The 26,662-nt window shown below is 36.9% G+C and overlaps 1 protein-coding gene across 2 annotated transcripts in view; it reads right to left on the reverse strand.

The window, feature by feature from the left end:
• Positions 1-739: 739 nt before the first annotated feature.
• The window catches only part of NTPCR (nucleoside-triphosphatase, cancer-related), a 41,921-nt gene continuing 15,998 nt past the window's right edge, over positions 740-26,662 (reverse strand). Inside the window, exons 4-6 of one of the 2 annotated variants that reach the window (XR_012475759.1) lie at positions 17,744-17,953; positions 5,316-8,112; positions 740-1,980 (exon numbers count right to left, since the gene is read on the reverse strand). Coding sequence is in view for 1 of the 2 variants with exons in the window: in XM_074222997.1 (XP_074079098.1) it covers positions 8,044-8,112; positions 17,744-17,953 (279 nt within the window). In the remaining variant the exon portion in view is untranslated. Of the gene's footprint in view, positions 8,113-17,743; positions 17,954-26,662 lie in introns of both variants that reach the window. The other variant, XM_074222997.1, reaches the window with a different exon arrangement.

The raw sequence follows: 26,662 nt of genomic DNA on the forward strand, positions 1-26,662 counted from the left end.
TGATTATAATAAAAAACAATACTTATATAGCCCTTTACTGTTTGCAAAATGCTAAAAGAATTTTATCTCATTTTAAGCTGTTAGTAGCCCTATGATGTATATGTTATTAATACCCATATTCTATAGATGAAGAATTTGAATATGGCAGCAGTTAAGTGACTTGACCAGAGTCACACATTTAGAGGGAATTTGAACTGAGCCCTTTTTTTTTATTTCAAGCCCTGCATTATCCACTCTGATACCTGGTTGCCCTTATTTGTGTCTTATAAAAGCAATAGATTGTAGTATTCAACATGGGAACAACTGTACAGATTTACATTAAACAAGAAAAATAAAATTTTCTTCAGCATAAAAGGAAGAGGGTTTGGTGGGAAAGGGGTTCTTCATTCTCATAAGAAATGGTTTCCAGTGTTATCCTAATTCATAATTGCTCATTATCATTTAGTCAATGTCTTAGGTAAAAATGGAGCACCCAAACTCAGTATAATACTTTTAGAGTGTGGTCTAACAAGATGAAGTACAATGCTTTATTCTTCATTCTACTTCAATTAATAAAGGGGTGGCTAGGTGGCACAGTGGATAGAGCACCGGTCCTGGAGTCAGGAGTCCCTGAGTTCAAATCTGAACTCAGACATTTAATAATTACCTAGCTGTGTGGCCTTGGACAGGCCACTTAACCCCATTGCCTTGCAAAAAACAAAACAAAAAACTATTTCAATTAATATAGCCTAAGTTTGCAATAGTTTTTATCTCTTTTTTTGCTCTCTCTCTCTCTCTCTCTTGCTCTCTCACCTCATACTGATGATATCCTGAGTTCATCAAAATACCACAGGATCTTTATTACATGAAACTATAGTCTCCATTTGCTGCCCATCTTGTACTTCTGCAATAGATTTTTCTTAAAAGATTGGGTTTCCCCATCTTACTACTAAGAAAATGGTCCCACTTCCACTAGTCAGCTTGAGCTGGTTCACCCCTTCTGAAGCAACCCAATAGCTCCTGGGGCTTACCACATTGACACTAGACTGTCTCTCTGCAGCTCAGAATTTCTGAGTTCAAATTATACTTCTATTAAAATTTTGTCAGGCATCAAACTCATTGCCATCTAGTTTGCTAGTTCTAAAATGGTTTCTCCTTTTTGTAGATTACATTTGTCCATTTTGAGTCCTGCAGCACCTTTCTCCTTCAACGTTCCTGGAAAAAATCATTGATAACCATTTAGAATTCACAGCTGTAAGTTCTCTCAGTACCCTAGGATGCAAATTGCCCAGCTCAGGGTCAGCTCAGGTGACTGGAATTTTTATTTTATGTCCTCTATTGCTTTCTGAATGAAGAAATTCCAAGTTTGAAAAAATCAAACCAATATACTCTCCATCCTCATTCTGTACTGCAGACTGAGTATTTTGGGGGAGCTTCTGAAAATTTACCCTAATGCTGTATGACCTAAATGTCATACAGTGTGAATGAAGTTCTGTATTAAAAAAAAAAGAATCTTTTCACCCCCTTGAGTAAATGAAAAAAATAAAGTCAAGACCCCCAGGGTCATTCTTAAGAAGCTGGCTACCCATTTGCAGTCTTTTCAAGATTTTATAAATGCAGGGGCAGCTAGGTGGCGTAGTGGATAAAGCACCAGCCTTGGAGTCAGGAGTACCTGGGTTCAAATCCGGCCTCAGACACTTAATAATTACCTAGCTGTGTGGCCTTGGGCAAGCCTTGCAAAAACCTCAAAAAAAAAAACAACATTTTTATAAATGTAAAAAAAAGTCAATAAGTAGTAATACTATCCTGAATAAACTAGGAGGTAAACAAATATAGAAAAATGTCACATGAGGAATCAGATGAGTTCTACATGAAGACATTTTCCACCACCACTGAAGACATTTTCCACCACCATTAAAGACAGGTTTGTTCAAACAGGTCTTCTCAGTTTCTCTAAAATCCTTCATGGCATAGTAATATATGATTTTTCTTTCTTTTTTTCTAATAAGAGAGATAAAAGAAATGCTTGTTAATTGAAAAAATTTTAAACCATTTAAGAAAAACATGATCTGGGGGAAAAAAGGATAGGCTTCTAAGTTTGTGGTTTAGTACATGTAATACCTGCCCTGTTCCTTGGTAGTTTTGAATTCTGATTTAGTTTTCAGATTTGGAATATTGTGAAATCATTATATTGACATATACTTAGAACAATTTTCACCCTGGAAAGTCTGAGTCTCTAAAGCTAATATAAATCAGAGGGTAGCATAGTTACTCCATAAATCCAACCTATTAATGCCACTTATCTGGATCATTCTGGTCAAAAAAAAAAGAGACAACTGTCAATGCTTGATTTATCCAGGACCTTTCCAGATTAGACTTCTTGGCCAGCCCCAACTGTGTAGTCTCACTTTTAATATGACCATTCACAATTCATGAGCTTAATAACCTGGCCTTCAGCCAGTCAGCTGGCTCATCTGAGGGTATTCCATACAAAATAATGCATTATTAGCTCCACTTAAAGACATTTCCAGGGCTGACACTTCTATGCCAGAGTATCCAAATGTTCTGCCAGCAGAAGGCTGAATAATTATTTTCAGTACTTGGAAGCTGTAGAAAATTGCTTCTCCTTGAAAGTTAATATAAGAACTGTGGGACTTAGTTTCATATAAACTGTGTAGCTAATCTGGTATTATTGGATTTAAACTCTTTACTATGTGTCTGAATCAGCCATGTCTGGAAAGTTGTTTACTAAAATCATTAGATCTACAAACTTCTATTTGGCTCATATAATGTGCATTCAGCATGCTTATTTTTATTTACAGCCCCTTCTCCTGTCACCTTCACTTTTTCCTCTTGTGTGCAATCAGACTAAGAGAACAACCCCTGATGGCAGGGTACACAGAGACTCACCTACTCCAAGAAACTACAACTCCCTGGAGGGAGATGGGAGCAGAAAACATTCCCACTCCCTTGCTCTTTTGCCCACTAATCACTTTAAAAATCCAGCCCTGACTAAAGTAGTGAAGTGCCTATACGTGTGTATCTAGGAAGTTGGTATCTTCATAACCTGAAACTATCATTTATGTTTTATCATTTGTGTACTATTATCCTACAAAATTAAAAAAAAATCTACAGTATAAAGTTCTCATTGTTAAAACTGCAGAGCAGAAGTGATTTTTTTCTTTTAATGTTTAAAAATATTCTGAACTTTGTTATAGAAAATCCCAGCACAATCCAACAAATTTAGTCATTTCTTCATCATGCTAAAGATAGACCCTCTTTAATTCTTGGTTTTTAGGGCTGAGAATGATTTTTGGGGTGGCTATATGACACTCAGGGCTTTTAAGAGCAACTTGATTAGGGATCCCTCCTACAGATTCCTTGATCAAAGCCTTTACATTATATAAATTACATGTTTCTGTAGAAAAAAAGTTTATCTTCCTAAAATTTCTACTCTTAAGCCAAAGCTCAAAGGAAAGGCAAAAAATTAAGATAAAATTGTTGCTCAGGAAAATGCTATTTGGTTAGAATATGAACTGGTTTATGAAAAGGAAAGGCAAAACATATGAAGGCAACTCTTAGGAAAATAACTCTCTGACATTGTTGCTCAGGAAAATGCTATTTGGTTAGAATATGAACTGGTTTATGAAAAGGAAAGGCAAAACATATGAAGGCAACTCTTAGGAAAATAACTCTCTGACATCAGTTCCACTCAAGCCCCACCCAAATCCAATTTTTTTCCCTGGATAAACCCTCCTTCAAGTGGTGAGTTACAAATCCACATTTGAATTTTCTTTTTAATAAAGTTTACATCTTATGAATGAGTATAATATCTGTGTTGATCCCACTCCTATCTGCTAAATACCAACTAATTGATTGGAAGCACATTTTTTTTCATTTACCCTCCAACCTCCACAAGAGATCCTTAATAAGGAAAACAAGTGCTTTCATAAAACTTTTTTAACCAAAAGTTAAAGAGTTTTCCCAACATTTACTGGAATTTTCTGCATCCAGACACATGCCTAGAAAAAAAAAAGCTACTTTATATAATTTGAAGAAAGGATCATTCAAGGTCCACCTCCTACCTCTTCATCCAAGTAACTAAGAAAGGCAATTGGTTGAAAAGCATTAAAGAGTCATTTTAGACAGTAGCCAAACCCTAAGGACAAGAAAGAGAAAAGAAATATTCCAAAGAGAAAAGTAAATGCACCTCTATCCCTTCTTTGTGGGGACCATAGCTAATGGACATCAATATCCTATTGTACTCAATGCTAATTTTGCTGAACTAATCTCCCTTTCTCTCTTCTTTGCTTCTTACCTCTCTCTTTCTCTCGCTCTACTTCTTTTATAAGAACCATGTCCGAGTAGAGAGGAGATAGATATAAATCTACAAAGAGCTATGAATAAGATAGAAAACTGAATATAAGTTTTAAATGCACAAGATTTCAATTATTTTCCTACCCAGCAGAAAATCTCTAGTAGATTTCTGAGTCTCGGACATTTTGAATCTAAATAAAGGTTTCTGATCTTGCTTTCTGCTTTTACAAGCTTTTACCAACTTCCCTAAGGGAAGTTTGTAAGTGGGGGGAGGAATGGGATGGTCAGTGGTGGTAAAGGAAACATTATAACATGGGTAGTGGTTGTTTCTTGATCATACCCAACCCATGTGGACCACTGGAATTGGATAAGGTAGGTTTACTGTGCATACCCATGTTCTCAGACCCTCTCTTGATTTCCCATGATCAACTCTACAGTGGCAGACATAGACAAGTAGATTACTTTTGGGGAAAAAATCTATTAACTCTACATTATGAGTGATAAGCTGCCTCAAATTTAGGGATGTGCTAGAACAGTTATTGCTTAGGTACATTCTACATAATAATTTCTAGTGTTCTCTACTATGTAATTATATATATTATATTACTATATAATTATATATTACATAGTTATAATGACCAAATTTGACCCTGGAGAAGAAATGAAGAAATGTATCACTCTCCTTTGTTTGGGGAGATAGGGGAGAAGGGTGGTATGGATGTGAGATGTTGTACAAGCTATCAGACAGTTACAGTCTTTTGGTTTTTCTTTGTTAAAAGAAGTTTGTTGAGGGGCAGGGTTTTAGCTGTCAATGACTTAAACTGCAAAAGTCAAAAGATCAATAAAACCTTTTTTAATGATAAAAACATTTTTTAATAATTTTTTAAAATTAAAAATTAATCTCTTCTTATGTAGTTATGAAGCTGAGAAGCACCTAAAGCACTTTTTAATGTTGAGTCCACTTGATGGTTCTATGCAGACCTGGAAAGGGAAAACTACAACACAACAAACTTTCTTACCAGTGATGATGCATGATTTCAAAGTGATTCAAAAGAAGGCTTGGTGTGTTGCCAGGATCTTATTTCAGAAAGCTCATGCTATCGTCTTAGCATGGATCAAGCTTGTTCTCCAAACATAGACTTCCACAATTTGTTCCTCCTCAATGGTGACCCACATCACATGAATGAACTCATCAAAGGTAGTGAATCCTCATGTTTTGAGCCTTTTCTGGTCCTGGGGTAAGAGATAGATAGATACTGTTTCTGGATCTATGTCTAAGCTTTTCCAGCTTGGAAACTTTTCCAAATAGGATGTTCTGCTACCCTTGCCTTTGTGAATCTTGGGTCACTTCTATGCTAGGGGACATTAGAGTAGAGCTTTAGTGGAGGCCCAAATTTGTTTAGTGTCTAAAAGTAACACTTGGATTAGGTCATACAGGAGAGTGACAAGTCCCTTTACACAGACACTAAACTTATGAAAGACCAAAATCAATTTTCACATCAGTCTTTTCTCACATACTTTTACATCATCTGGCTGAACCCCAAGCCCTGGAAGGTTCTCCTTCCTCACTTCACCTCCTTGGCTTTCAAGAAACAGCACAAATCTGACTTTCTTCAAAATGTCTCTTATTCTCCTTCTTCTCCATTAGTATGTTCCCTGAGGCTACCTTTCATTTACACTGTATATATCTCTTTTATATTCAGAGTCATTTCTATGGGGATCCCCACATCAGACTAAGGTTCTTGAGGGCAGATACTGTTTTTGCTTTTTCTTTATAGACCCAACCCACAGCATAATGACTGGCACAGGGTACATATTTAATTAATGCTTATTATCCAACTGACTTTAATTAGTTTAAAGGCCTTCCAATGTTACAAAAAATGGGAGTTTTGTAAAGACCTCTAAAGGGAACTAATTTAATTTCCAGTTTCCTCTTTCCAGTATTAGTTTGTGATTACTGATTAGGAAAAACATGAGGGAGTTTACCACTGGTAAGATTTATACATGCCCCCAACGCCGATTCGTTACGTCAGAGGAGGGCATAGATATAAAAGATTGCATCTGTAGCCTTCATTCCTGCCCCATCACATCTCATTTGGACTATCACAATAGCCTGCCAATAGAATTTAAGTTCCTTGAGGAGACAAATTTTTCCTTTTTTTTTTTCTTTTTTCTATATCAAGAATTTTTATTGTTCAATCATATCTAACTCTTCTTGACTCCATGTGGGGTATTCTTGGCAAAGAGAGTGAATATATTTTTATCAAACAAAGATATTGATTTACCATTTCCTTCTCCAGCTTATTTCACAGATGAGGAAACTGAGGCAAACTATTAAATGACCTGCCCTAGGGTCAGTACATTTTGAAGGCCAGATTGAACTCAAACAATGAGTCATCCTGATTCCAAGCCCAGCGATCTATCTACTTTGACATCTAGCTGCCCCATATTAACTATCTAGGAGAATGGTAACTACTGCTGCTATATATTAAGTAAAAAAGTGAACATTTTATATGACTGTTTCTTAGTTTGATCTCAATAAATGCTTGTTGAATTGAACAACCAAGACTTTGAAAAGTACATGTATGGTGAGTTTCATTTTCAAATTAGGTTAGAATTCTAAGCCTGGGTTCTATGTTAACCACAATGCTAAAGACATTCTGTCTTTTATATACAACAGGTAGTGAGTGTGATACAGCTGAAGGAATACTGGGTTTAGATTTGAGAAAGGCCTGGGTTCAAATCCTGGCTCTGGGTAAGTCAATAAATCTTCTTTGTCTGAGGTTGCTCATCTATAAACCAGGTACAAAAAATTTGTACTACCTATCTTACAAAGTTGCTGTGAGAAAAGAATTTAGTGCAGTTTATATCACTAAATGGCCTTTCATTTTAGAGCTGTTCCTTACAATCTCAAAATGAAAATCTCATCTCATCTCATGTCTTCATTTTACAGATAGGAAAACAAGACACAGAGAGGTCAAGCAACATGTCTGATGTAACACAGTCAAAGGATGATGGAGCTGGAATTAGAATTCACCAGACCCAAGTTTCTAATGCTATTAATCAGCCTACTAAGTGCCATTCTCTCTGAGTTCATCTGAGAATTCCAAATTTTTGTAAATACTTAATATCTTCAACATGAGGCTCCACCTGTTTTCGACCATCTTATTTATTTGAATATTTGTAAGGATAAACAAGCAAACAACAACAAAAATATAGGGAAAGGAGTTTAAACAATTTTGCTCTGAAATAATAATAGTAATAAATCAAACCCTTATGCCACTTTAAGTTACACAAGACTAATGATGCACCTGGATGGGAATTTGATTTTCATGACATGCAAAATTGATTAAGTGGTGAACTCTTCTTCCCCCCCCTTCCTCTGAACACATTTATAAACTTCAATGGGACAAATTCCATCTAATATTCTCCAAACCATTTCTCATTTCATAATTAACCCAAATCATGCACACGACTGCAAGAGGAAATAAACAGAAAGCTTTAAGCATAAATAAACCATAATGGATTGTTAATCTTGTATAGTCAATCCAGCATTAAGTCTAATTTGATCTTTTAAACATTTTATGGAAAACATCTGTCAAGACTTCTTTGGAGAAGCCACAAAGGCTTCAAGCACTCAGTTATCATAAACCTTGATGGCATAAAAACCAACGGGCTGAGTCCCAATCAGACACCACTTGACGCACGCCACCACTAAGCTGACGGAAAAGCCTTTACAACAGAGTGTTATTTGCGGCAGTTCTGCACCATTGCCATGATTTCTTCTAAAAGATTATCTCTGTTTTCCTTCGTAACCTGTGGGGAAAATAGAAAAAAGACTATTAAAGTTAGATTTCAGGCTTCCCTTCGGGCCCTTTACTAACCAAAAGAAGTCTTCATCTTCCTGAATTCAAATCCAGCTTCAGACATTTACTATGTGACCCTGAGCAAGTTACTTAGTCCTGTGTGCCTCAGTTTGCTCATCTGTAAATGAAATGGAAAAGGAAATGGCAAACCACCTCAGGATATTTGCTAAGAAAATCTCAAATTGGGTCATGAAGAGTTGGATGTGACTGAAAAAAAACCAGCAATCATGTAATAAGCTTAAGGATATGGAATTTCTCAAGATTAAACTTTGGATAGGGAGAAAAACTTAAAAGAAACAAGCAGAGAACCCTCTAAGATAGCATTTATCTAAAAGGTAACATGGTATAGTAAAAAGAATCCTGGTTTTGGAGACAGAGGTACTAGGTTCAGATCCTGCTCTGTGACCTTGGGCAATTCCCTCAGTCTCCCTAATTTTTGATTTCTTCATCTATAAAATCAAAAGTTTGGATGAGAGGGTCTCGAGTTCTTTTTCTATTCCAAAGCTATAATCATATTAGGGTCTATAAGGTTCTTCATGAAATGCACTCCATTTGATTGAATTCTGTAACAATCATAATCTAAACTGAGATTTATATAGCATTTCAATCTGTGAAGGCACTTTGCAAACAAGATCTCATTCAAGTCTCACAACAATCCTGAGTTGGAAGTATGGGAATCTTTGAAGGATCTGTAAATTTATTTCTTCAACATAACCACTTGACTAACTAGCAGAGCCCAACATGTCTATAGCTTGGGATGTTAACTCCTATGGAGTTGTCTGAAGTGATCTGACCATAATCATATGACTGGTCAGAAGGAAGGTTTAAAAGTAGTCTTCAAATCAAGTCAACAAATATTCATTAAACTTCCATGGGCAGGCAGTGCCAAGTGGTGGTGGGGAAACAAACAAGAAAATAATCCCTGACTTCAAGGAACTTAGACAGCATAAACTGGAGATAATCTCAGAGGTACTAGAAATAGATTGGGATAGGCTTCCTCTAGAAAGTGGCATTTTAGCTGATGCTTCAAGAAAGCCACAAAAGACACAATATGAGAAAAAAGAAAAATCTAGGTTTTGGGGACAGTCAGGGGTAAAAACCTGGAGTATGGTGATGTAGTGAGACTTGTGGGAAGAACAGCAAGGAAGCAACTTCAGTGGATGGCAGAGTACATGGTGTAAGAAGAATGGAAAGGAAGTGTTCCTGTCTTGTAAGCTCAGCATTCTATCTACTATGCTAAGCTGGATTTTGAGGCTGTACAAGTATATGGTTATTATTCTCATTTGACTCAGTAATCTGAGTCTAAGATGTTACATGGCCTGTTCATTACTATGCAGGTATTAAGTAGCAGAGAAACATACTTTGGACCTGTTCTTCCCAAATCCAAGTCCATCATACTACCATATCACAGTCTTCTTGTATTTCTTCCAGAACCTAGAGCAATGCAATTCACAGAGAAGATATGCAATAATAATGTTAAATTAATGAATTAATGAATGGTTTAATGTCAAAGAATGTCACGAAGTGCTATAGGAGTTACCATATAAATGGTGGCAAACAGTGTGAGACATAGGATGTGGTTCTCAAGAATCTGTGAGAAACTTCCATGGAAAAACATATTTAATTTCTCTAATGGCTGAGAATATCTTTGAGAATTTATTGAAACTAAAGGGTGAGGACATCTGATCTTTGTAGAAGAAAACAGGTTTTAAAATTTACAACCAAAAAAGGCCTCAGGGATGCTCAGAGCACTCAATATACCCAATGTCCTATCAAGGATCAATATGCTTCCAGAAAGCCAGTTATTTATTCCTTTAGATTTGTGGCTCAAGTCTTATTACAGCAAATATCACTCTAATGCAAAAAGTCTGTCAAGGTCCAATCAATGTAATAGTGACTCTACCAAATGCCCTGGTATAGGACAATATGAAGGTGTGTGGCCAACTCCCTGGGGTTTGCTGTCCTGAGTTCTAAACTGAACTAGGTTCATCATTTTAACCCAACCTCACTGGCTTCTTGTATGGGCTGAGACAAGCCTTACCTCCTCTATTCCAATAACACTGTGGGGATTCAAAAATATTCTGATTTCCACAAACAAAGAATGACCTCTCAGAGGAAAAATTCTATCTTGAGAAAACAATCAGACTATAGACAGTGTATAAGGTTTCAGTATAGGACAGAGGACAATCTCACAACATATAGGACAAGACAGCATTAATGATATGAAAATTCCTTACCCTTCATCTTCTTAAGAAACATAAGACAGAAAAAGGGCTGAGGAAACAAAGAGGAAGAAAACAGGAAACAGAGAGAGAGACAAAGTGAAGGTAGAGACAGAAAGAAACAAAAAAGAGGGAGAAAAGAAGGAAAAAAGGGATGTAAGCACAATTTCTTCTGATGCAAAGAAATCAACTAGAGATTCCTAAGGGCAAAAACAGCCAGAAGGAATGCCAGCTATGACATCTTTCCCTGTCAAGTGGATAATGCCACTGGGAATGGGGACATATAATTAGAGAGTCAGTTGGCATAGTTAAAAAAAGAACTAGTGTTGGATGTATGGGATTTACATCAGACTTCTGTCTCTTATACAACTGTAAGCAAGTCATTTTCCTTCTTAGCCTCAGTTTCCTCATCTGTAAAACATTTCCAATATTAGAATGTCATTGTGAGAATCAAATAGGGTCATATAAACCCTATTTGTCATTCCCTAAGGGCCATCCTATGGCAACTATGAGTATTATTCTTTTAATATTTCCAACCTAGCTAAGATGGTTCTCAAGACAACAGAGTCTGTTTCCAGGCTTCCAAGAGCTGGCCTTCCCATGTTACAGACTCTGGGATACCCTTCTACAAATGATGAACAAAATATTTTGTTTTTCTCTTCAACATAGTCATTGACATCTCTGGTACAAATGCATAAAAATTTGCATGGCCATCAGACTTGAATGACTTTTATTTGAGTAGCTCCAATATTGCTCAGAATAAATATGACAATATAAATTGAGTGAAAAACACATGAAGTAACTGCAAATTAACATGGGGTTTGGAGAGCATTATTTCCCTAAGGGTAAATAGGGATAAGGATCTTGGTTTCATTAGGAGGGGAGATTCGTGGAGGAAGACACTCCATCTACCAACGTGGGTTGGCCCCTTCTCTCCAACTTAGACCCTTGGAGAACTGGCTAGAGAACTAAGAGGTTGTTACATGATTTGCCCAGAGCCTGGATCTAAATTCAGTTTTTTTATGACTGAAGTCACATTTTTTTTAATTTTTTTGTGGATATTCTCATACCTACATATGTTATCTCCCCAATAAAATGTAAAGATTTTTGAGAGTAGTTATTGTCTTGTTCCTTATAATTATAAAACAGAAAGCCTGGCATAGTGTGTGTAGGTGGGGGGGTGAGTCATAGGAACTGATTGATTAATCCCAACTAAGTGGTAAATCTGATAGAATGCTTGGGAGTTAGAAAGATACGAGATCAAATCTAGACTCAGACATTTATTAATCCAAGTGACTTTGGGAGGTTTCCTCTCTATGCCTCATTTTCCTTTTTTGTAAAATAGAATAGAATCCACTTCCCAAGATTAAAACTGAAATAATTTTGTAAATCATTTCGCAAACCTTAAAATTTTATACAAATTTTAGCTATTAACATTAATAATAAATATAGCCCAGAATTGTAAGATTGAAGAAAATTAGAGTCAAATAATTATTTACTGCCCATATTTTTTATTATCCATGCAGTTCAACTCCCTGAGTTAACAGATGAGGACACTAATATAGACAGGTAATGGGCAAAAGTACAAAAGCATCAATGAAGAATTAATGACTCTTGAATGTTTCAGGTGAACAGATATATAAATGTGTGAGGAGAATCATGAGCCATGGCTAAGAACACCTCAGCCTAAACTAATACATGTATGAATGCATGTATGCATGCATGTATGATTCCATATTTACACATGTGAGTATGTGCTCCCTCATAGGAAAGGTATCTTTTTAAAAATTGTTTGATTACTAGAATCAAATAGCCATTTTCTAAGACACTTACATTAAGTAGATTCCATAATGTATCATAAAAAATTATCTTTAGATAGCCTGGAAATAGATTTAGCAGTTAGGTGGCACATTGGGTAGAGTACTGTGCCTAGATTCAGGAAGCTGAGTTCAACTATGGCTTATACACTTTTGGCCATATGATTCTGGGCAAATCAGTTAACTTCAGTTTCCTCATCTGTAAAATGGGGATAATCATGGCACCCAACTCCCAGAATTGTTTAAGGATAATAAATAAGATAATTAATATGGTGTCTGACACATTATTGTTCGATTGTTTATCTGTGCCTGATTTTTTGTGACTCTGCATGGGATTTTCTTTCTCCATGAATTAAGGTAAACAGAAGAAGTGACTTACTCAAGATCACACAGCTAATATCTGATGCCAGGCACTGAGCTATGTAGCTGCCTGACACACAGTAAGCACCACAGAAATGTTAGTTATAATTTTATAACTATTATATATTTATATATAAAATATTACATATATTATATAATTATTATTATACAACTTTGATGGGATGACAAAAGTGAAAAAAGACAGAGGGCAGAGAAGAAGAGGAGGGAGGAGGAGGAGGAGGAGGAGGAGAAGAGAGTGAGAGCAAGATAATAGGGTGTTGATAACAGGATAAATGAGAAAATAGTAAGGCAACACCAAGTCACCTGTCCCGAATGAATTCTAACCTCGAAGACTGAAAGAATTAGCAGATGGCCAGGACTACCAAGTCAATGCCAGTAAGATTGGAAAGATCAGCGGAAAATTAAAGAGGTACTTTATAATGATTAAAACAAAAATCATCCAGATTATCCCAAAAGGAAATACAATAAATTGAACTTGACTTTGATTCTGAGAAATGTTCTAGAACATATTGCTAAGACTCTATTTGATGAGCATTTAGAAAGGGGAAATGGTGATAACTAAGGGCCCCCATAGTTTCATTAAGAACAGTTCATGCTAGGCTAACCTCATTTCCTTTTTTTACAGGATCACTGAGTAGATGAGGAGATAGGTATGTAGATCTTAGCAAGATGCCTGATAATTCTTATAGTGAAGGAAGAGAGATATAGATAAATCAAAACTAGGAGAGATAACTAACACCACAATGATGAAAAAGTCAAGATTTAAAAAGATCTTGTCAGCCAAGAACACTGGGATGACATCAATTTTTTCTTTCTAATTTTTATTTGATTGACTCCAAGGTCCATTCTAGCTCTAAAATTTTATGATTGAAGCACCAAGATGGAAAGAGGACTAGACTTAGGATCAGGAACTTCTGAACCCAAATCTTGCTTCATATATCTGATGTTAGGTAAATCACTTAATCTTTCTCGATCTCAGTTTCCTCACCTATAAAATAACAATAACACCACTAACCTCATACAGTTGTTGTGAGAATGAAAAGAGATTTGTAAAGTGAAATTAGGTGACATAGTGGAGAGCACTGGGCTCTGTTTCCTGAGTTTAAATCTACCCTCAGACACTTACAAAGTATGTCACCTTGGGAAAGTCACTTTTAACCTTCTTTTCCTCAGCCCCTCATCTGTAAAATAAGCTGCAGAAGGAAATGTAAAAACCACTCCAGTATCTTTGCCAAGAAAAACTCAAATGGGGTCATGGAGAGTCAGATATAACCAAACTGACTCAACAACAAGAACAACAACAAAGTACTTTGCAAATCTTAAAGCACTCTATAAATGCTTATAAATATATATGTATATAAATATTTATATATGCCACATATAATAAAAATACATAATATATAAATGCTTCTAAGTTATAATACATTTGTGTTTCCAGATCTTTAATGTAATGTTATCTGTAAAATATGTTTTAAAATATGCCTTTTAGAGATTTTATATCTTTAGGCTCAGATCCTCTTGAAATGCATACTAAACTTAGTCATTTCATCTTTTTTAACCTGATATATGCTTTCACAGGTATGGGAAATTCCTAGTAAAGAAAATATCTCTCCCAATGCAAATCAGAATTTATATAGCCTCAGGACATGGCCCTGTGTTAAGTGACTTGCTTGAAATCACAAAGCTGAAAAGAACCCAGATTCTTTGCTGATTCTGGGGTCTGTTCTCTAGCTACTATCCTAAGACTACCTCTCATCAACTTTAAGCAAGTTGATCCTTGGAAAAAGCAGCCATCGAGAAACGTTGCAAATGATATACTAGCATCCTAGAATATTAGAATTGGAAAGAACTGATTCTAACATTTAAGAGTTGAAAGAAGTGAGGTCATAAGAGAAGAAAGATCTGCTCAGAGTCCCAGAATGAATTGGTAGCAGATCTGAGACTAAAACCTGTGTTTCTTGACTTGAAAGCAATTTAGTCCCATATATACATTTTAGGTATCTGGGGTATACTTGGAAAGAACATAGTACCAGGAATGAGGATTCTAGTCCGACCTCTGCCAAGGCTTCCCTACCTTTCATATACATATTGTCCAAACCCAACTTCCCTTCATTATTGTTACATATGTGTCCTAACTGGTCTCCATAGAGCCTCTCTCCTCTCAGCCCAAACAGTGCTAACAAGGTGGTTTTTCTAAAGCCCAGATATGGCCATGTCAATCCCCTAGGAAGAGAGACAGTATAGTGAAGACAACACTGAGTCTGTGGTAAGAAAACCTGGGTTCAAATGCTGCTAACTAGTTGTGGCATCCTAGATAAGCCACTTCACCTCTATCTGTCTCTGTTTTCTCAGCTGTGAAATGGAGACGATAATCAGAGAATCTATTAGGAAGGACTACAGTGATGATCAAATGAGATATTTGTAAAGAACTTACCTTCCCCTTGCCTACTCAATAAATCATTGGGGCTTCTGTTGTCTCAGAGACAAAACAGTTTCTCCTCTGCTTAGTTTTTAAACCCCTTACCAATGTGGACCCAGTTTACCCTTCCAACTGTGACTTGCTACTCCTTTCTCTCTCTGTGATCCAGCCAAGTCAACCTTTTCTCTTTTTCACATATAGATTTTTCTCATGCCCCTCTGGGTTTACACACTGACCATCTACAACGCCTCTTATGCATTTCCTCCTCACCTTGATCTCAGAGAATCCCTCTCTTCTTTCACGATGCAACTCAAACACTACCATTTACATGCCACATTTCCTGCACCCTCAACAGCTGGACTCTTTCTCTTAAAGTACCGTATCTTCCACTACTTTGAATAGATTCTTTATCTTAATTCTGTTTACACCCATATATGTACTTATTGTTTTTCCCAATTATAATATAAACACCTTACAAGTTCAGATTTTTTCATCCATTGTATTTGCATCACTCCTCACAGGGCCATGCACATGGTAGGACTTAATAAACGCTTGTTGTGGCATGTTTATATATCCTACTTTCAATGTGGTTATAAGGAAACACATTTAAAACCTGAAGGAACATAAGGAGAACAAAAATACTTGGAGAAAACAGAGCCTTTCCATTACATACTTGACAACACAAGGCTAGTCGAGACTAATTTCTAATCCTAAGAGAGGGAAAAATCTTGGCATTTTCTTAATTTTGAATCCTAGAAGGGAAAAATGTTGGTATCATCTTAATTTCTATCCTAGAGAGAGAAAAATGATGGCATTATCTTAACAGGCCCTAACTTCTGGATTTAAAAATCAACCAGCCACCCCCATTTGCCTGATCTGTTAGGCCCTTCTGATTAGATTAGTTTATCCACTCCTGCTTCATACTCCAACACTAGACTCCAGAATTTGTACCTACTGACCTCTGATAACTTAATCTGTCTTTATGACCAATTGTCTTCCACTGCCTATCTCCCTAGAAACACTATATTCATCACAGAAAACTCCTTATCTAGGAGGCCCCATAAGAAAAAGAACAGTGAATGTCTGAACTCTCTGAAACTTTAGAAAGAAAACAAAAAGGAAATCCCATCATTTCTGAAAAATAAGTTGAGTGTTTAAGTATGTACACCAAGATTGTTCCTCTCATGAGTCTGGTAAAGCTAGTCTACATTTTTAGGGTTCTTTGGTGTTTTCATGTCAACAGCTTGATCTGTGGTCATGTTGACTATGATTACATGGTGTCTGATGACTTAAAACAGACTGATTAATATTCTACAGTTGTAACCAACTTGAATGGATTTGTACCACCCCACTTCATCACCCTGGTTTGTTGCAGTTGGTTCTAAGTACTACTACCATCAATGAGGAACAGAAAAGGAAATAGAATAGGAGAGAAGTGAGGGGGAACCAAGAAAAGAAGAAAACAGAGTAATTCCATATTCTAAAAACCCACGATTTTATCAATGTCAGGGAGGGCACCTTTCATGCAAGCTGACCACATTGAACTATAGCCCCAGAGACTGAAGAGTTGAGGCAGTTGAAAAACTTTAGCAGAGCATCTTGGTGGCTCAGTGGATAAAGTACCAGTCCTGGAGTCAGGAGGACCTGAGTTCAAAATCAACCTCAGACACTTAATCCAAGGTTATACCTAACTGTGTGACCTTGGGCAAGTCACTTAATGTCAACTTCAGCAGCTTGTATCAAACTTAACTTGGTCGGTCCTGCTCACAAACCATCTGAAATCCATCCTCATAGCCTCTAAAGCTCAGTAGAAACTACCAATGCTAACAAGTATGCTGGAATAGTCTTTGATAATCAATGGGTCATCTCTAATAGAAGAAAGATAAGAAAAAAGGTGTATAATTGGTAGGGGTCCTATAGAACTTGTGGGCCAGCTGGGTCTGGGGTCAGGAAAACCCATCTTCCTGAGTTCAAATCCAGCCTCAGACACTTACTATGTGACCCTGGGCAAGTCATTTAACCCTGTCTGCCTCAGTTACTCATCAGCCAAATGAGTTAAGAGAAGGAAATGACAAACCACTCTAGTATCTTTGCCCAAAAAAACTCCAAATGGGGTCACTGCAAGATTGGGCACAAATGAAATGACTGAAAAACTGTGGAAGCCAAGTCTCTCCTGACTCTACATCTAGAATTCCTTCCATTATAGTACATTGTTTCCAATTCTGGGAGTTACTAATTAATTATTAAGCATTTATTAAGCACCTACTATAAATCAGATATTAGAAATACTAAGACATAAATGAAGTAATCTCTGTTCTAAGGAAGCTTATATTCTTTAAGGTGAAACAACATGCATTTAAGTGTATATATAAAAAACAGAAAATAGATTTAGGAAGAGACACTAGCAGCTTGAAGGAATCAGAAATAGCCTCATGTAGGAGGTGACATCTGAAGGAAATTAACTATTCCAAGGGGCAGAGGTAAGGAGGGCCATGCAGGCAAATGCAGGATAAAAAATCTGGGGAGATTTCCAGTTCCTCCTGACTCTGGTCTGGTCTTCACAGTATAGCCCCATGATTTGATTTGAAATGTTATGAATTCCCAGAAAGTCAGACACACCCATATTAAATTTTAAGTGTGAAAAGGCACTCCCAAGATTGATCAAATTATTTTTGGACTTCTTGCTGTTAGGATCATTCTCTCCTTATACAATAGAGATGGCAGAGAGCTGTTTATACTTACATTGAACACCTTAACATCATTTTTGTTTCTTATTTCTTCCACGAGTGTCAATGGCTTTCCTTTAGGGATGGGTATCGTGCCAAGGATCACAGTCCCTGGGCTGGAGAGAGTCTGACGTACAGCGTGAATGAAAGTCTGACTAAAGAGTTCCATTTTCCCAATCTCATCAATGATACACACCCTCTTCCCAGGACTGTGGCCAGCATCTGCCTGTGAATTTTAAAGATATATTAGATCTGATACCAAAGACCCTCTGGGTAGACTGCAAGCATTCTTCTTCCATCTATGAATATTTCAGTCAACCAATAAAAGTGTGAATCTGAGTTGATCATACACCTGAGCAAGTCAATTACCCTTTAGATATTAATCAGTCACTTGTGGCAAGCAAATAATCCATCTAGAGAACCTAGAAATATTTAATAAGTTATCTCTAAGACTCTACAGCAACCCATAAAAACTATGTTTTTCCCAAACAGATATTTCCATTACAAAAGTTGTTTCATCAATCCCTGTCTAACCACTATAGTTACTCAAATAATGACCAAATTTTATATATACATTCCCGAAAACAAAATAGACCCAAACATTCTGTAAAGCAATATGAAACTATGTTAAGAAAGTGATGTTCATTTTCTTTGACCCAGAGTTTCCACTGGCTAGGCATATGCCCTCAAGAAAGTTCCAAAATTTATTAAAAGATTCCAAAATTCATTAAAAGAACTTCTTGTAATAGTAAAGAACTAGAAACAGAGTAAAAGCCCATGGGTCCAGGAATACCAATAAATGGCTATAAATTAATACAGTGAAATATTACTCTGTCAAAAGAAACAAAAGAAAATGAAGAACACAAAGAAGCATAAGAAGTCTAATAAAATCTGATACAAAAGGAAATAATAAGCACAAGGAAACAATATACACAAGTAACTACTACAATGAAAACGAAAAGAGCAATAATAAAAACAGTTGAGGAAACAATGCTGCAATTATAATGACGAAACTTGATTCTAAAGAGATTTTTAAAAATGAATTTCCTTCCTCTATACAGAAGTGATGTGGAAAATTGTCTATTATGTCAGTTGGTGTGTTGATTAGTTTTGTTGAATCTTATTTTTCCCTCTCTTTTTCACTCTTTATTACAATGAATCACTCTCTGGCAGGGGAAAAAGGAGAAATAAATTTGAATGAAGATGATATCAAATATATATCAATAAAACAATTTTTAAAGAAAACAGAAGCTGAAGTGGACTGATCTCATTTTACAGATCAGGAAACTTAGGCAAATAGGGTTAAGTGATTGTTCATGGTCATATAGCTAGGAAGTATCTGAGAACTGATTTGAACTCAGGAAGATGAGTCTTCCTGACTGCTGGTCCAACATTCTGTGCCCTGTGTCACCTATTATTCTTTACTATTCCCTTATTATTCCCATTCACTTAAGAAAAAAAAGAAATATAAGATATTAAGCCTCTTCTCTACATCTTTTTAAACTCTATTTTCATAAGTCTACATCTAATTTCCATATGAATTTTGGTCTCCACACTATACAAAGTATCTTTCATACAGTAGAGGCTTAATAAATACTTGTTAAATTGAATTGCAATTGTGAATTTATCCATGTCTTCAGCAGCCACTCTGGGGAGGGGTGGTGAAAAGATTTCCAGATATGAGCATCACTAAAGGTAGGTAGGTTTGTTTTCCCTACCCTTGAATGCCCTTTCTACCAATCTATATCCATTACTTCCTACAAAATCCACTGCTTTGATGAACTTTAAAGACCAATGAAACAGATGCTGTCATTATGTTTCTTCTATATAGAAGAGGGAGTGATTTGTCCATGTCTTACAGCTAGTAAATAGTAAGGGCAGAACTGATAACCAAGTCCCTCCTAACTCCAACAGCTCTCAACCTCCAGAAGACTTTGCTGCTTAACCCCACCTGGCCCAGATCATTCTCTACTCTGCAATTACTCAGCACTTATGGCAACCCTTGATTTTATACTAGTAGACTTGTCCTTACACTATTAGTACCATTATGCTAATCTTGTGCTCATGCACTGTTTCCCACAGCCCCTCCAGAGTCCACACTTCATGGGGGAAAAGTACACAGTAAAGAGATGAACAAATTAATGTTGGATAAAGGATAATGTCTGTAATGTGCATAGACTTTGGTGGGGCAAAGTTTTTGAAAACTGATCTAAGGGTCACTTATTAAACATTTCCTCTTTCAGGATTTTTAAAAGTCCTTGACAGTCAAAAAATGCCTATCTACCTCTCCCTTTTCCCCTTACACTGCTCCCCTCATAAATCTCAAAGTTAGAAACCCTTGATGAAGTGTTTGTCCTATCAGTGAGAGATTCATTGAAGAGGTCATGCCTTTAAATGGAATCAAACAGGGGAAATGAGAGAAATGATTATTTAACAACCAATGATTTAGGGAGATTCAGATCTCCCCTGCTCTTTTTAATTCTCATTTCAATACTTCAGTCTCTGAAGTTCTCCTCTATTCAGACCTCATCCAGCTAGGCAGTTACTGTGTCTACTCAGGTTTGGCATTAGGATTGTCTTTAATTTATGAGAGAAATGACCAGATGACCATCTTTTTATTAAAATACTGGCATTATTAATAAAATGATTAAATTGCTCAGAAAAAAAAGTCTTTGACTGCTATTTCAAATTATCTCTGGGCATCCTCCACATTTTTCACCAATACTATTGTAGTTTAGCTAAATCCCTATGGCAATGTAATTGCAGCACTTGGGCAAATGAGAAATCTGCAAAACAGGGAGAACACTGTGCTTGGAAGTCACAAAGAGCTGGCTTCTCAACCCACGTTAGACAACACCTACCTTCACAGAATGGTTGAGAAATGAATAAGAACATGCTTGCCAAGATCTTTTGCTAATATTGAAGCATGGTGTAGATATCAATTCCTAGTCATCATATAATAGATAAGAAAATTAAATTGATAAGTCTTTTTTTTTTGGAAACCAGTTCTGTTACTGATTTCATTACGAATCACTGGTGACATTTTTGAAACTGCCTAAGTCATGTTTCATTTGTCTCAGAGCTAAGTTTTTAAGTTCACCTCTCCTGTAAATCACTCATAGTCTTGGAGTTAAGTTTAGAAGTTCATTTCTTCTGCCAGTCACTATTTTATTCTTGTCACAAGGAATTCTGTTATCCTGGAAGGATGTAGGTGGGATGCCACAGAATCTGTTCTGTTATCCAAGGTGGTCTGGTCCACTATCACAGACCTGCCTTTGCAGGTAGCTTCAAAATAGTGAAAATTTCTTAGTAACATGATGGAAGAGTTGCTGCTATCACCTCTCACTCCCAATTTTTAGCCAATCATATTATTCCTCATACCTGTGATGCTACAAGCTAAGTAACCAATCATATTATTTTTCCCATATATCATTTTTAAAAAAATGATCTCTCTGCCTTGATTTGGGGTCTATTGGCTTGCTGGGGAGCTGAGAGACCTTTTTTATTGGTAACTCCTAGCCTTACAAATAAATTGAACCATGCTTAGAACTTTGTGCCTCCATTTACCTTAATTTTAATCATGACATAGTCTTAAATTCATACCCTATTTACCCAGAAACATCAACACTATCAACTCCTCTCTCCCCCAAATGACTTGTCATTCCCACTTGACAATAACACATCATGGTATCATGTATTCAGTTCTGATAGGAATCTTATGGGCAGCAAGGCCAAGCCCTTCATTTAACAGATAAAAACACTGAGTAGAGATCTGAGGGACTGGGCAGGATTTGATTCCACACTTCAGAGTTCTTCTCCACTGCACTAGACTCAAGAAAGAGTTTTTAAATAAGGACATTAATGCTGCAGCCTTTCTAATGCTAAGCGATTCCCAGGCAAACCTTAATTCAATTCCACTCAATCTCAAGGTTTGTGTAAAGAAGCAAAAAGAGAGGAAACCTGATACTTTGATACAACCATGGATTTGAGATCTGATGCAAGGGTTTCAGATCAGAGCTGAGATATGCCATCCCCTCTTCCCTAATCTATTTTCACAGCCTAGTGACTCAAATTTCAACCCATCCAAATCCATGCTATGCAGATCACTACCAAAATGTTGGGGGGGGGGGTATGTCAATCCCCTACTTAATACTCTCGAGTGCCTCTTCCTATTTATTGCCTCTAAATAAAATTTAAATTTCTCCATTTAACATTTAAAGCCTTGAACTCAATCTATCTTTCCAGGCTTACTCTATAGCAATACATTCTCCCTCCAGCCCAAACTGGTAATTTCTGTACACACATACACATACACACACACACACACACACACACACACACACACACACACACACAATACTCAAGAGTTTTCATACCTTTACACTGGCTCTCTCTCATTTCTGGAGTGCATTCCCTCCTCACCTTTCATCTTACAGACTTCTCTTTTCTCAAGAAACAGCTCAAGCTCTACTTTCTACATTATCCTTTCCTGATCCATTCCCCTACTCCCCACTCCTGCCACTAATGCCTTCTCTCCCTCAACTTTGTTGTTGTTGTTCGGTCACGTCTAACACTTCCTGAGTCCATTTGGGATTTCTTGGCAAAAGATACTGGAGTGATTTGCCATTTCTTTCTCCAGATCATATTACAGATGAAGAAACTGAGGCAAATGAGGTTAAATGATTTGTCCAAGATCACACAGCTAAGTATCTCCAGCCAGGTTTGAAATTAGGAAGATGATAGTCTTCCTGACTCCAGACCCGATACCCTATCCATCACATCATCTAGCTTTCTGTACATGTATAATTTTATACATACAGACATACAGACATATACATATATGTATATATATTCCGATATATAAAAATTTATATATTTAAATACCTATACATGTCTATTTAAAATAAGTATTAAATAATTTAGAGAACTAGGTCATATGTGTATGTGGGTGTATTCCCACACTCACATATAAAATCCTTACAAATAGGAATTGTTTTGACTCCTTTTTATTTGTAGGATCAGTATCTAAGCACAATAGTGTATACAGTGGGTGTTTAATCAATACCTATTGACTTACTCCATCAGTAAAGATCATAAAACCAAGCCATCCGATGCTATTCTTGTCCATATCTTCTCATAAGTACTGCAAAGCACTGAAAACCTTTTCAGTGGGAGACTTTGGCCTGTTTAAGTTTGGTCTTTCCCAGGGTTAAGTTTGTTTGAAACAACACCCATTCAGTATTTAAAAGCTCAGTAAGAATTGAAGCAAAAGATGCTAAAACTGCCCACAAAGAACCATGCTATCTGACCCTTTCCTACATTTCCAGTCTTCTTGTACCTTATACCCTTCATGTATTCCATAGTCCAGTACTACTGGTCTGAAGGCAGTGAGGTGGTGCAATAGATAGAACTCTGGACCTGGAGGCAGGAAAATCTGAGTTCCAATCTGGTCTCAGATACTTCCTAGCTGTATAACCTTGAGCAAGTCATTTAACTCGGTTTCCTGATCTGTAAAATGAGATGGAAAAGAAAGTGGCAAATCATTCCATTATTTTTGCCAAGAAAGCTGCAAATGGGGTCATGGTGAGTCAGCACAACTGAGATGACAGAACAAAAACAACATATACTAGTTTATTTGCTCTCCTTCTTTATCTGTGCTTCTAAGTTGTCCTGGCTTCCTTCAAGTTTCAGCTGAAATCCCTTCTATAAGAAAGTTTTTCTCCTTAATGCTTGTGCCTTCCTACTGAGAATATTCCCAATTTATCCTGTTTATATTTTGTTTATACATATGGGTTTTTCTTTTTTCTAATTTTTAAATGAGATGGGAAAGGGAGGGAAAATAGATTTCTCTTAATGAAATAAGAGAGGTGGGATGCTAGAGGTGTGGAATGATATATGTACTTTCAGGGGATGTCACTATTGTTTTGCTTAACCATTTACTTTGTTAGGAAAAAGATTTCTTATAACAAGAGAAGACTGAGGGGTTTATCTGGAGATGTCTATAATATAAAAACAAAAATATGTCAATTAGTGCAATTAAAAAATCTGATTCTAAAAATGTAGGTTCACAGAAACATAGGAACATAGTTTTAGAGCTAGAAAGGAAATAAGAGGTTATTTAGTAACTCTTATTTTTCTGATAAAGAAACTAAAGATTAGAAAAATGAAGTGGCTTGCCCATAGTCACAGTAATAACAAGTAACAGAGTCAGGATTTCAACTCAGGTCTTCTGACTCCAAACCAGTACCCATTGGTAACTTCTTGATGAGGCCTCCATTAGGTGAGGGGATCCAGAACAGCTTTCATTAGCCTCCTGGCCTTAGTTCTTACATCTCCACCTCATTCCTTCCTAAACATGTGGTTCCCTTTTATGTGATGTATTCCTCCAGGAAATGTATTTGTATCCCCAGGGCTTAGTCCAGGACCATTAAAAAAAGTGCTTGATTCTTAATCTTGTTTTCACTATAACACAGCTTCTCAGGTTCATGGACTACTCTACTATACCACTGGAGGTTGGCCCATAAATACAAAATTATAACGATGACAGCAAAGGCAAAAAGTTCTGAGACTGTATATCATTTTGAATGTCCAAAGCCATCTTTGTCAATGCAGGGAAAGCAATAGTAGTCCTGGAAAGTAAGACATGGGAGTCAGAAACAGAACTCCTCCACATCCAATAGTGGTAAGGAAGAGATGGCACAGTTCCCCTCTCAGGGCAAGTCACAAATTAGCACAGGCCTTTTCTTTAGAATACTGATACTGATGGGAAGGAAAATGGAATTGAAGCCAGCAGTCACTTGTCCCCCAGACACTCATAAAAGACAACCACCTCACCAGCAGGTTTTATCTTTCTGGGTGCATGCCAGTCTAATCGGCATGACTCTTATCAGGGATGTGTTGGGTGCATTTTGCTGCCTCCATCTCAAGATTCTATGAATAATTATGGTGCCTTGTGAATTTCCTATGCCACTATTTGAAGCCAAATGGAACTCTATTTTGGCATGTCAAAGTGACAGTTTTGAAAGCAGCCAATTCAAGAAGTATGTAACACTTCAAAAGGGAGGTAAGGGGGGGAGAGAGAAAAAAATATATATATGCATGCATATGAAAAAAAGAACAAAAAACCAATAACTCTTCCTGTAATTCTCAAGGATCCTCACCCAAATTAGATCACGCCTACATCATTCAAACACTGCTGGGAAGAGAGAGACATTTGGACACATGTGAAAATTCCATTTTCCAACCAAATGGAAATGCTCACTTTGAAAATATCACTTCCTTAAGCCTTCACACCTTGCAAAAAAAATAGGATTTAGACTTATCCAAGCATTATGGAAACCTTGGGAATGAGGAATTTGGAATACTGACCCTAAGAGAAACAGTATTTCTATTGAAAGGTGATTCAATGGAATCTCAATTTATGTATGATGAGTGGAAAGAGCATTGATTCAAATCATAGGGCCTGGGTTCAAATCATCATGGTGAAACGTACTATCTATTTAGGGGGTTAGACAAGATGGCCTCAGAAGCCTAACTCAGGTTTACTATGATTTGATGACTACTATAGAACAGTATTTCATCAGATGAGTCTATGTTGAGGATTAGTAATAGTAATATCAAAAAATTACAGAATTTCAGAATTAGAAGTGCTCTCAGTAGTCTCATTTGGTCCAATTCATTCTTCAGAAAGTCTGTCCTCTACATCTGACAAGTGCTTATCTAGCTTGAAGACTTCCAATCAGAAAGAACACACTATCTTCCCACAGCTGACCATTTCACTTTTAGATTACTCCAAAGAAGCAGTTAAGTGGGGCTTCTGATGGAACACTAAACTTGGAATCAGGAAGACCCGAGTTCAAATCTTGTCTCAGTCCCTTGGTGGGCAGTGCAAGACCCCCCACTATAGAATGGGAATCATAACATCTCCTACAGGTTGTAAGCATCAAATGAAAGTAATAATAATAATCATCTGGCTATAGAAATATTATTATTATTTAAGGATTTCCTTATATTAAGAACTTCACATTCTATCCTCCGGGGCCAAACAAAACAAACATTCCTTGCCCCCCACCCCAAACCCCACAGCCTTAGGTTACTCTTCTCCATACAAAAGCAGCTTCATATATAAGATGGTTTAATCTAAGAAGAAGTCTCATAGAAGATGTAAAAAGGTTTTCATGATCATTGTTAATATTTTTTAACAATAAATATCCTGATAGGTTTCTGTGCTTACCTTTTTCAAGGAAAAGGCAGAGATATATGAAGACAGGGGGAGATATCAAATGATAGGAAGGTATAAGGGTAGGTTGGGGAAGAAGAAGAAAGATGGAGGGAAAAGGATAAAGAAAGAAGAGTGAGGGGAGAGACAAAAATAAAGGAGCACAAGAAGGGGAGAAGAGGAGAGGGTAAAGGAAGAAGGAGAAAGAGGTGGTAGCAAGGGAAGAGAGGGAGGGGAGGAGAGGGAGGGAGGGAGGGAGAGAGAGGGAGAGAGAGAGAGACAGACAGACAGAGAGAGAGAGAGACAGAGAGAGAGACTGAAAGACAGAGACAGAAAGAGAGAAGAGAGACAGAGACAGAGATGAAGAGCTGAAAGGGCCTTTAGAAGTCCTCTAGCCCAACCCCATCATTGAATAGATAATGAGCTATGGTCCAAAAGGGCTAAGTGCTCAAGGTCTTGGGGGAGTTAAGTGTCAGAGCCAAGCAGGACTGAAATCTGTCTCCTAGTTCTCCAAAGATCTTCCTATTGTCATATGCTTTTCTCCAGTCCTGCTACAATCTTTCTCTGCAAACCACAAGTCTTAGGATATCTAAGAGAAAACTATCTATCATGCAATGGTCCCCCAAGTATAGAATTAAGACATTTTCTGAACTAGGCCAATCTAGGAATTTTTGCTTGTTGGTGCATTTTTGTTAAAAGGGATTTGTTTCTCTCCCT

Source organism: Macrotis lagotis, chromosome 2 (genome assembly GCF_037893015.1).
Source record: "Macrotis lagotis isolate mMagLag1 chromosome 2, bilby.v1.9.chrom.fasta, whole genome shotgun sequence".
Lineage (NCBI taxonomy): Eukaryota > Metazoa > Chordata > Mammalia > Peramelemorphia > Peramelidae > Macrotis > Macrotis lagotis.